The sequence below is a fragment of the Lagopus leucura genome, unplaced genomic scaffold, assembly GCF_019238085.1.
Source record: "Lagopus leucura isolate 7727_CA_CO unplaced genomic scaffold, USGS_WTPT01 Super-Scaffold_100159, whole genome shotgun sequence".
In the NCBI taxonomy this organism is placed as follows: domain Eukaryota; kingdom Metazoa; phylum Chordata; class Aves; order Galliformes; family Phasianidae; genus Lagopus; species Lagopus leucura.
In genome coordinates, this window is record NW_024962335.1 from 25,321,227 (window position 1) to 25,333,726 (window position 12,500).

The following is a 12,500-nucleotide window of genomic DNA, read 5'->3' on the forward strand; positions in this document are numbered from 1 at the left end:
CCCCCCCCCCCCCCCCCCCCCCCCCCCCCCCCCCCCCCCAAGCCAACTTCTCGCATATTTCACTTACTGTAAATGGACTTGAAATACTGGCATAAACCTAAGTTCCTTAAATTAAGTCTTCACTTTCTAACCCAGGAGTGTATAAGCAGGAGACAGAAGCCTGCAGGGGAATTGTACTCTGCATATCATTTTCACCACGTATGTTATTCCTAACATTGAGCCCATTCTTTACTCAAGTCAGTTCTCATCTTCGTTAACAAAACAGAGCTCATTCCTGCTGTGACCACTCCAATACCCTGGGTGCCACATGCCACCTCTGAAATCACTGGAGTGACTTAGTTGAATCAGATTGCAGGGGAAAGCCTCTCACACCCAGAACATCTTCCAAGCTCATTACCTCCATCTCCATGACCCCCTCTATCCTAGAGAGTAAGGTCTTAATATAATAAAATTAACTTATTTTAACAAAAGGGAGAGCTAAAACAAAGCAAGATTTGAAGTCTTGGCGATAGAGAGTACTTATAAAAGACTCAGAGTAGGTATCTCAAGGCTCAAATGCCAAACAAGAGCATGCATTACAGTGGAGAGAATCTTTAATATTTTTTGGCAGGCATTTCTAAGTGAGAGATATTAGAAGCATTTTTGCAAATAGCCAAAGACACAATCACATAGTTTCTGAATTAACCATGGATGTCAAAGCACACAAATTGGCTACATTATTGCCTATAGTATCTGTAGAATGGTTGTCTTACTGAAATACATAATGAACACAGAGAGAGAAGTTAATAAGCAATTTTACTCTTTATAATATCATACAAGCCACATATCCTCTAGAGGGCACCACATAAATTAATAGGAAGCTGGAACAGTTTTGTATGTAGCAAACACTTCCTTTATAGTTAAAAAGAACAACAACAACAACAACAAAAAAGAGGCTAGCTTGAAAATGCAATCGAACCCTAATCTGATCATTATTGCTAAGTAATTTTTTCTTTAAATTGATATCAAGTGAGTTGCTAAATATGTAAGCTTATTTGACTACAAAGCTAGAGAACATTTAACTAGTTTCTACATTAACATTAAAAAGATCACTTTTATAGGTTCACTGCATAACCAAGTATATAAGACGCAATGAGGCAAACTATCTGCAATTACCTTAAGTGCATCAGTATGAAATTTAGAGTAAATACCAAGTTTAAATCTGTGCATTCACAAGAATCACTAAGGAAAGGCTTATGACTTTCATTAAGACTTCACAAAGACTTCTGGATAAATCCAGAAACAAAATCCAAAACATCTTTAGACTGACTACAGGATCTGCCATGTATGCTGGTTTCACTGGTGCAAACGTGAATATTGCAGATGAATAAATAACAAAAAAATCAGTTTTGAAAGCATTTGTGACAGATAAACCACGGTGTAAAAATCACAGTCGCCTTTCTCTGAGTCACATAGTATGAATTTTAACATTCTGATTGCTAAATATTTATTCCTGATAGACCTTTAAATACCAGAGAGCAATGAGATGCATGCACACGTGTGTAATGTGGAAATGTTTTGTTCATATCCCTACTACTCAATCACTTTTGGTTTTGATTTTAAAACACTCGATCTGTTGCGTGAGTCTTTGGGAGAGTAAGTTCAAAGCCACCAGTAAATCTGGGGATCAAATTGCCACAGTAGAGTTTTCTTACTCCTGCGGGCACTTATAGAAAGATTCTTAAAACAGGTTTTAAATATTAGGTTCAGCACCAATTTGCCCCCAGAAGCTGTTTGTACCACTCTCTCTCTATAACACAATTTAAGATCACAAGCAACCTAGGTTTCTGTACAATTATCCCCTTCTGTTTCTTGCATGAAACAGTTTTCTCTTCATTTTTAAAAGTAAGGTTTTCTTAGCTACTTTTTTGGCAGCTTTAACACAATGCTTTTAAGATGCAGACTCCGTCTTGTGCTCAACTCATGGAGCTTTAATGGGTAGCAGAGCACTTTTACCACTAAGAGATCCAAGTGGCCCTGTCTGAAGAACACTAAACTGCTTTGCAGCTCCAGCTCAGCAAACGCCTAAGACACTTGCAAACAATTTTGCTCTACTCTAGAAAAAACAGGTTGTAATGCGGAGAGCCAGAGTACCAAGAGCTGTTAACACTTTAATCCTGATTTCTGTACCAACCTACTCATGCCATACAATCTGGAAACTTCGTATTTGCTACCTGTGCCTACACTGAACTTTTAAGTTAACACACGTAAAGAGAATTTTAATTTTTCCCCAATGTATTACAGACTTGAATGTCCCTTTAAAAGGAAAAGACTTTGCTACAGGAGCAGGGGAAATATTCCCAGAAGTTCACACCTGCCTCGGGCAGCCAGTCTCACTAGACCCCCTCTGCAGGGAACGGCAGAAGGTGCTCCTCTATGAAATAGGTGCTCTGAATCACCCCAGAGGAGCCTCTCTCTCTCTATTTACTATTGACAGCCCAGAGAGACCAAACTTCTCGATTAACCTCAGCTTCTGCAAGTAGCTCTATTTATACATGCACGCTCTAGTCTGGTACTGTGCCGATTTATACCCCAATTGTTTTTGAGAAGATTGACAAGCAAACAAGAAAGCAGAGAATCAGGTGATGGTTTGCCATATTCAAGAAGCATCACCCAGAGGATGGTCTGCCACCTTTGAAAAGCAGTGCTGGGTCACCCAGGTCCCACACGGGTCAGTGGGCTGGTTGGAGCCCATTGGCTATGGGGTTATTTAGCACAGGGAAGGTGAGTGGATTGTCTCAGTGCAGCTTCTAGCAGATAAATGGCAACGTTCCTTAAAGCTCCGACCACCACCACAATCCCTCTGGTGAACTCAAAGGGCAGAAGCGGATACGCACAGCCAAATGGAGCAAGCGCTCACAGCATTGCAACCCACACTTGAGCAGCTGCAGGCCACTCAGGCCGCCCTGCTCTTTCAGGCTGAACATTACATTGCTTTTAGGAGGATCAGCTCTCCAGGAGCACTTTGCTGAGCCAGGGGTTACTCTGTTCTCACCTCCCTCCCAGCGCAGCACCTCACCATAAGCATCACAAAACTCAAGAGCATGCGATACTACCTTTGAATTTAGTTTCACCTCTCTGCTGCAGCTGGTTGCCTCATGCTCCACAAATGCTTTGTCCTGCAGCTTCCAAGCACTGCATACGCACCACTACCTACACAGGAAGGACTGAGCAGGCTCACTGCGTTTCTCAAGGAACACAACACAGGTGCGACCTACCTCAGGTAGTCTCTGCGACAAAGGATAAGGTTGGCTTTGGTGTACAGAGTGGAGCCCACCTCCCCCAGGCGACAGTCACAGCAGGCACATTTCAAGCAGTCTTCATGCCAATATTTGTCCAGGGCCTTTAGAAGATACCGGTCTTTAATCTTACGGTTGCAGCCAGCACAACCTTTCGGCTTGGTGTCTGGCTGGACTGAGAGCATTTGTATACCTGAAACACAGCAAGAAGAGAGAAGGGTGAAAACAGATACTCTCCAGAATAAGCCTCACAGCCTTCTCTTCCTCCACCTCTCCCCTCCCACACACACTCAGTTCATTATAAAGGCAACTGCAGAGACAGGATGACATAATCTGGCGAGTCCACAGCAAGCTGAAAACAATATTAAATAAACTTGAGAGCAGAAACTTCCACTGATCTGAGTTCCACCTCATTTACCCGGTCTCTTTGCTGAAAAGGAATATGATTGAAAAATTACAGTGAAAAATTAAAACAGTCCTGTTAAAGAGTCACTTTTGCCCAACATTCTCAATGTTTAGCATTCAAAAATGTAATCAAACAGCCTATGTGCAATAGCAAATATACCTGAAGTTGTGTGTCTGGACTAATTTGCACTATCTATAAAACATATGAACACTCTAGATTCTAGAGATGGAAAGACTGAAGCTATCAAAGGTACGGGAGCAGAGTTACAGGGAGGTTTGGCCCATATATTTTTGCAGTAGGAGTTTTGCTTTTTAAGATTTCTGTTCTTAGGCACATGAATGAAGCAATCAGATTCATAGAGACTTCAGTACCACTATCTCTCATTGCATCCTTCAGTCTAAGGACCTGCTGAAAAATCTGACCTTAAATAAGCTGCACAAGGTCAGACAGTTACTAGTTTTTCACAAAAAATAATAATAATGATACAAAATCTCTGCCCTATTCTCTAATCCCAATTTTAGCCAAACAGATAGTTTGGGAAAAGGAGTCTAGTGGTATCCATTAATTATGTATACCTTTGAATGCAATAGCAGGGAGCAGAAATAACAGTTCAAACCCTTGAACCACTGTTTAAGGGACAGAATGGGCAAAAGTGGAATACAGTTGAGCAATGGCATGTGGAGCACCACAGCTGCCTTCTAGAGATCCATACAAAAAAATCGATGGCCCTCAGTTTTGCTGTAAATGGGGAGAGGAGGTCACTGCCCCAAAGTGCTTACAGACTGGTCTCTCTTGGCTGGTCTCATGAACTGCCAGCCGATTACACTCACACTGATCCTCTGAAAGTCATTTCTTAGAAGAAGCAAAATCATAGCCTTGTAGATGCTTTGCTGTACATCAAACAAGCATCAGAGAGGAAAGAAAACAGACACACAGTTCGATTACTAGGTTATCTCGCTGTTTTAAGCCAATCGGAGATGCAACTAAAAAAAAAAAAATTGCTACTCATTAGAGTGCATCTGAGCATCACAACGAGAATTTTGTAAGACAAGAATAAATGCTTTTGCTGAAAGAATCCTTCTCCCAAGTTCAGGGCACGGCACCCCGTTCTTAACTCAGAGACTGGGAAAGGTCAAATAGTCTCGTAACAAAGAACAGCAAATTCAAGAGCTCCTCATCAAGAACACTACACTACTGCTCTTAGGAACGCTTTGCAGCCCCAGCTTCTATCAGCGCATCTCCGTCGGTGCCGCAGCACACTACCTCAGAAAGGCAGTCTCAGTTAGAGAGAACACGAACCGGCTGGTGTTTTATTTTACCCATTTTTAAAGGTCTCGTAAGGAAAACATGAAAATGAGTGTAATCTTTGAAGTGATGGTACAGCGTGCCTTTATGAATATCAGCACTGTGAAGACAAGAGGCTAAACGCTGTGCCAGCTGAGGCATCCCAGGGATCCATACGTGTACGTGAAACGCATTGAATGTACGTGGACCGCAGCAAGTATAGAGCCAGCTATGTGACTTTGCAGGGTTTATCAAGTTGAACTCATGACTTTCACCTGTGAAGCTAGTCAACAAATTAGAAATAGTAATTCTTACTATTACTATAGTAATTCATACATATAACATCCCCGCTCCCAGCTTTGCAACACACTCTACCATGCATTTTGAATGAATATATTTGTCTGATAAATTAGCTGTTCAATTATAGAGCCAGTTCTCCTAGCGAGCACCTCAAAGTACCATGGCAATACTGCTGCCGAATGTCTGTACCTCCTAGCAAGATAATCCAAGGTCTTTATTTTACTATCCATAAGTATCAAAATGGCATTGCTGCCTTCCCATTGCCCTCCAATCAATGCTCCTACACCGCTCAGCAACTCGTGAGGTCTGTTTCTCATTCCCAAATGGGAGGATGAGAGCCTGCGACCTGCACAGGCTCTGTGGCTGGGCAGGGCTGGGAAAGAACACACAGCGCTCATCCTGAGTGAGCACCGCAGCATATCCAGCTGCCAGAGAGCTCCCCTAAGCCCAGGGTGCAGGAGTGAAGCAGCAACGTAACACAACTACAAGGAAATGACTAAGAACAGTGAAAACAGCGGAGACTTTTGTAAAGCGCCTGTAGCAGACAAATGGTACAGAGCAGTCTTATAGGATCGCCAATATATCTGCTTGGTGAAAAGGCTTAATCTGTGAAGTTGCATATATATAAATACCCCTTTAGAGCACACTTACTCCTGACCCCCTCTACCACCACGCAGAGGACAGGCACGCGAAACAAACCGCAGTTGGCAACTTTGTGGAACTCAGTGAAAAAGTTCAGAAGAGAGGAGGACTGCTCTGGGACTTTAATCTTTAGCTTGAGGGAAGCCAGGATAAACTAGCAGCTAATGCAGTTAAGGGCTTTAAAGAAAAAAATCATGATGTAAAAATTTTGTCAGCTGATAAGGAACGCCACGTCCCTGATCCCAGCTGATGGGCTGCCCTGCGCTCCACAAGGGGAACAAGATGAAACAACAACAGGGCTTGAATAAGCCAGCATCTGAGCATGCTGCAGCAATCAAGCATGGTAATTCTTAAGGAAAATGCTGCAAACACCAGATTATTGTGTTATAAATACAAGCCCAGCACGCACTGTGTGGCACACAGTCTGGCACTGTTTTGAGGCTCTTGCTACATTCGGAAAGCAGACAGAGCGCTGTCACGCTGGTTAGCCCAAACCCTCCTTTACAGAGAGAAGTGGGAAGGGGCAGACGCCCCTCGGAGGTCATGCTAACAGCCCCACACTTCTGAGCTTGAGGCGAGGAGAAGGTGGCCCTGACATCCTGCTGGCAGCATCTCCAGATTAAGGATTTGGGATTTGGTCTACAGCAGCTATAGGAGGGAAGGCATGCTTTTCCTTTTAGACAGATTTGATCTTTTTCACACTTTACTTACAATGAAGCTGCTTCTATTTTAATGAAAATTAAAATTAAACTACAGCTTCATTATTAAAAAAAAAAAAAAGTTTATTTTTGGAGTCAAAACAAAACACAGGCAGTGCCCCAAGAAGTGCTTTAAGCAGCTCGGAATTCTCTGCACATGCCCTTTTATTCACAGACTTGGATTAAAACACTTAATTTTGAGAACGGAATACTTGATTACTTCTCCTGTGAGGCGTAATCCAGACTAATGCAGATCACCTCCCGGACCACCTCCAGTACAGTGCCACTTCCCAATAACGTGTGTGCTTATAGCTGCCCTGAGCATCAGTCAGCGTACCTGCAGCTCCCACAGGCTGCAGCCCCACAACCTGGCCATCCCCAAGTACAGACAGGAGCTCTGAGGCTGACAGCACCCAGGGCAGCCTGAGGTGATACCAGGAGCACACCGTGCTGCCTGGCCACCCTGCTGCCCCCTCTCTAGGAAGGCAGAGCTCCCAAAACACGGACGGCTCCAAAGTGCTACACCCAGGCTGCAAAAACTGAACCTGGTTTTCCCTTTAGTTTGGTGGACTCCTGTCCACACTCTGCATCCCGGAGCAGATCTGCAATCAGTACAGAGACATTTCAGTGCCCATCACTGTCAGGCAAACCCCTTCTATTTCAGCCCAATTCACTTTCCCGGTCCTGCTCAGCATCCCTCTCTCTCTTTCCCCCTTACCAAACCTCAGAACGCTGCACTCAAACTGCCAGGAATAAGACTTCTAATGGCAATCCAAATTCTTGATGAGAGAACTTCCTAACCCATTCTGTAAGCTCCTCGATCTCCCCCCGTCTCTCCAGATAAGTTGGATGCAAGTGACTCCTGTCCCTGGCAGTGGTGGTTAATGCACAGTGAAACACTGACAAGGGATCTGTAGCTATGAATTCCAGGATAAAGAGGAAAGATTGCTGGAAAAGGCTAAGTCAGGCTCCTGACAGAAGGCAGAGACGTGAACTTATGTCACTCTGATCACCTTTCCTGGAATCAGAGTGTGGAGTTCTGACAGAACAAGCTCTGTTAGCAGCCTCTGTGTGCAGGCACCAAGAAGCTGCAAGGACGGCTGAGGTTCATGGCACAGGGGATGCTCCACGGCAGTACTGGATGGTATCTCACACCACAGCACTCACAAACTTTTAAAGCCCACTCACTCCTCCTTCGCTGCAGCACACACGGTTGAAACAAGGACAAGGGGTTGCACAGCAAGAGAGGGAAAACTTGCTCTACTTAAAAAAAAAGAAAAGAAAAAAGAAAAAAGAAATCAGTTTTGAGCAAATTACATATCAGTGCAGTGGTCTTTAGAACACAGCAGACTGATGGACAGTGTGCAGTCAGCAAGAGAGCTGGAGATCCAGCGGAAGATAAAAAAGAAATAAAAAGTAAGAGAGTGCTTTTCAGAGGCTCTCCCACTTTGTAGCTCCATCCTATAGGCACTCAGTGCTCCAATTATTCAGGACAATACGCACAGACTTTAAAAAAAAAAAAAAAAAAAAAAAAGTTAAGGTTTCAGAAGGGAAGAAACATTTCAGAGCTCGCATGCAGCGCATCAAGAGTGGTAACTAGTTTTAGATTGGCATGCAAATTGTTCTGTGGAAAATTCTTATCGCCTCCGAGACCCCGCTATTCTGAGTTATTTGACAGTTTAAGGGAAATCATAATTAAAAAAAGAGACATAAATAATAGCCTGTGCAGTGTGGTGCACAGAAATAAGTAGAACCATTTCATTTAAACTCTGGTGAGCTTTTAATTGCCTGGATTGCATTGTGAACCAGCCTAACGGTTGATTGCCTCCATTATGCTCTCTTGTTCTGTGCCATTCATCCGCACAGTCTCAGCTTCTGTAGTTAACACAACAAAGTAACCGCAACTCCATAACACTCCAGGTTTAAAAAATATATATAATAATAATAAAAGTAAGGGTTTTTTTTAGTACTCTGAATACAGACACTTCTGCATACTTTTGAGTCAATATTTCATGGTATATAACTAAACTTCACCTCTCGCCCCTTCTTCTAAAGAGGAATATGATTTTTTTAATATATATTTATTTATTTTTAATGAAGGAGGTGGCTTGAGATTGGGGGGAAAAAAAAGAGGAGGCTAGGTGAAAACTAAAAATGGTTATGCAGTCCCACAGCTGGGAGCAGTGATACAGATTAAAAGAATTTAGCCAACATGGCTAGTCGATTGCCAAGAGACACCAAACAAAAGATTTCTCCTCTTCTTTCCCCTTCTCTTTTTGAAAGCGAGATTGGGCCTAAAAGCTTGTTTCTCTCTGTTCACTGGCCCAGAGCATCCCTGCAGGCTGTAGCCCCCTAAGGGACATCACAGCAAATAGATGTACCCAGATCTCAGGGACGGAGCTGCTTAGCTATGTTCCTACCCCTGGGGGGCCCCCCCCCCCCCCCAGCTCTCCCCACTCCCTCCCTCCTTTTTTAGAGCAGTGGTGCTGGGAACCAATTTGATTCCCTTTTTCTCCAATGCAGCTGCAAGGCTCAGAGATACTGACATTTTTCCACTCTTATCAGTTTAATTACAGTTACCATGGCAGCAAAGTGCTAGTGCTTGGCAAAGGCCAACAAGAGATTTGCAAGACTGAGTTCAATTTTGATGCAGCTCACATGCAAAATAAAAAAATAAATAAGAAACATACACTCTACAACAAAGACTCCCTTTCGGAGCCGGACGCTCGAGCCTTTTGTGCTAATTCCTTTTCCCAAGCATCAGCAGGGATGGGGCGGTGGGGGCAGAGGGAGGCGTGGGGATGCGCGCAGCGAGGTTGGCTGCACCTGGCCGGCTTCACCGCTGTCACCGGCGGTCCTGCGCGGCTCTCTAGCCGGGGGCACGGGGGTCTCCTCGCTGCACACGCGAACGCTGGCGGGAGAGAAGAGCAGAGGGAACCGCGCTCGCCCCTCTCCCCGCCCCGGCCCTACCTTCCTGCGAACTGAGCCAGCGCACCAGCAGCCTTACCAAAACTTTTCTCCTTTTTCTGCATGAGTCGCTGTACGGGCGCCCGCGGAGCTCCTCCTGACGGAAGCACCGAGGCCCGGCCCGAGCAACGAGCGCTCGCTCCCCCGGCGCGGGGCGGGGGGAGGGCGGCGGGGCACGGCCGCACGCTGTCCCCGGGCACCCCTCGGCGCCGGGTCCCGGCGCTGCGCCGGTGGGCGGCTTTGTCGGAACCGACGGAGCTGTCACGTTGTCACACGCCGCGCCGGGAGCGAAGAGGGAAAAGAGGAAGCCAAAAAGCCCCCCCACCCCGAAAGGCTCCCACGCGGAGCGCTGACTCCTGCCGAGTAACCCGCGGCCGGTGGGGGCTGCCCGGCGCTCCCCCGCCGCCTCCGGGCCGCCGCCGCCGCCGCCGCCGCGCTGCCCAAAGGGTTAACCCTGCGCCGAGCCGGCTGCAAATGAAACTGCTGTACGGGGAGGCTGGCGGATTAGAGCCGGGGAGTGGGAAATTAAGCTACTCCCTTGGTAATTGAGAGCACGTTTCGAGCGGCTCTGGAAGAAGCAAGAATAATAATAACAATAATAACGGAGGCGGAGGGGGGGGTGGGGGGAGAGGTAGGGGGGACTGCTGCAATTCATTGTTAACTTTGAGTGCTATTTCTCGAGACATCCAGTTAGATGGGTTTCGCTCAGCATCCTCCGCTTGCATGTATTTCATGTCTCATCATAAAAATAATGAAGCCTCACATGATTTAAACAAAACAGTCTCAGCAGAGCTGCAGCTCGAGCGAAAGTTGCAGTGCAGGGATGTGTGTATGGATTGCAGCCCCGGCTTATGACTCAGAGAGAGAGAGAGGGAGAGGGAGAGAGAGAGAGTGATGCAGACACACATACACAAATGACCCAAAGCTTATGTACACAGTTGCCTCACTTACCTTCTCAATTAAGCGATAGAGGGGAGGCAGTTCAATAAGCACAGTGGCTGCTTTGTAGCTCTTCTCCTTGGGAAAGGTCAAAAAGAAGCATTGTTTGGGGAAAAAAAATAAAGGGGGGGTGGGAGAGATGGGGGGGGAGATCGCTATTCTTTAAGTTTAAAATAATGAGGTCCTCAAGGATCCGCCAAGTAATTGTGTTGACCGCATCCGAGCTACAGGTGTCCTCCTTTTAGTATCTTGCAGTCCAAGGCTGTCTGTCTCCGTCCTGGCTGAAGACAACTTACCTAAAGCAGCGTGTGAGGAGCCGAGTTGAATGAAGTCAGGGCTTTATCAGCTGCAAAATGCAATCCCTTACCAGCCAGACATAATACAGCAAAAGAAAAGGTCACTCAGTTATTACTGAGCCAGCAGAGCCCAGGCAGCTCTTGTGGAAGACCACAGAGAAGCAGCTCCCTTCCGATTTAAGGCTATTTACCTCTCTCCCCCTCCACCCACCCACCCTTCCTCTCTCCCCCCTCCCCGCTCCCCCTTTCTCTCCCTCTCTCTTTCTCTCTCGTTCTGCAGCTCGCTCAAGTACAGCCGCCCTCAGAAAGTGCAAAGCAGCCAGGAGACAGATTGGGCTTTGTTGGTAATTTCCCATGGTGAAAATTTACAAGCCTGCAAGTGCAGTCAGCAAAACCACATGCATATGCTAGACACAAACACCAGGGACACACACACACGCACACACACAAGTGACCTCTACCGAAGCGGCTCAGGATCACCTTCCCAGGGAGCGCTCCAGAAACAGAGCCGGGGAAGCAGGGAGCGTGCCCCCGCATCACTCCGCCCCAAATACTTTGCCTAAACAAAACAATAAGTTGCCTACGCAAAAGGAAAAGAAAAAAAAAATAATAATAATAATAAAAAAGGCAAGATACGCATCTCTCTATTAATGAGTAATGAGAAAAAAAACCCTGAAGGTGAAAACGCATCCTCTCATAGTGCTGGATGTGGGCTGCTCAGAGAGGAGCGCAAACTCCTGCGTCAAAGTTTGCTGCTCCCCGCGGGCTCCCCACTCCCATTGCCCCTGGCCCGGACACGTGCTGGGCATCGCTCACCCATGCCACCTCCCTGCCCACACTTTCTGAGCTGAAGGCAGGCAAGCTGGTTTCCCCCTGCGGGATCCTCACCCCAAAAGCTGAGGACAGAGCCTTGTTCTTTACCTAGTGGTGGAGGGGGAAAAATAATAGACGCGGATGTGCTGTAGGTGTTGAAGAGCTTTGACCAAGAGACAGACAGACAGACGTGCAAACACAGAAGAGATAGGCATGCTTTGATATTGAGTCACGCTCGCAGATGATTGTTTCTTCATGTTTTATAATAAAGATGTTGAGCCTAGCCTACTGTAAATAAAGTTAAAAAAATCCAAAGCATCTTCCTCTCAGAGCCATCTGCAGTTGGAGAAAGACCAGATTAAGAATTTGTGAACACAGTTTTCAGACTTCAAAGTGAATATCTGTTGTCTGCTATTAGAAGCACCACGCTAGATTTCCACAAAGCTTTGAAAGATGTCAGCTTACAATATACCCTAAATTTGAATGACATTCATATTATAGAAGTCTTTCAAGACCCAAGAAAGATTTAAAAGCATTGAAGTGCTTTGCCATCTGCACCCCTCCCTCCCGTAATCCGGTCTTTTTACTAAAAATCAAAGCAACCTCAGAAATGCATCTCTTTAGGACAGGTTACCCCCTTCCCCACCTCAAACTAAGCTCCTCTACATTTTTACATACATATATAATATTAAGATTCCCGGAACGAGCACACTGTGCAGTGACACAATTCTTGATTTGCCCCCCTCTCCCTCAAAGTAGTAACAAAACTCAGCCACAACCAACCTGAGCAAGAACCCGAAAAGCACAATCAGAGGTAGCAGACTAACAGAGCCCCTTGCTGCTGATTTGATCTGCACATGGAGAAAAGCAAAACTTG

At 45.8% G+C, this 12,500-nt stretch overlaps 1 protein-coding gene across 1 annotated transcript in view; it reads right to left on the reverse strand.

Moving 5' to 3' along the window:
* Nucleotides 1–9,383, reverse strand: part of LMO3 (LIM domain only 3) — a 55,617-nt gene extending 46,234 nt beyond the window's left edge. The window contains exons 1-2 of the mRNA XM_042890257.1: nt 9,299–9,383; nt 3,258–3,471 (exon numbers count right to left, since the gene is read on the reverse strand). Coding sequence (XP_042746191.1) covers nt 3,258–3,463 — 206 coding nt within the window. The 5' untranslated portion in view covers nt 3,464–3,471; nt 9,299–9,383. The remainder of the gene's footprint in view (nt 1–3,257; nt 3,472–9,298) is intronic.
* Nucleotides 9,384–12,500: the final 3,117 nt, after the last annotated feature.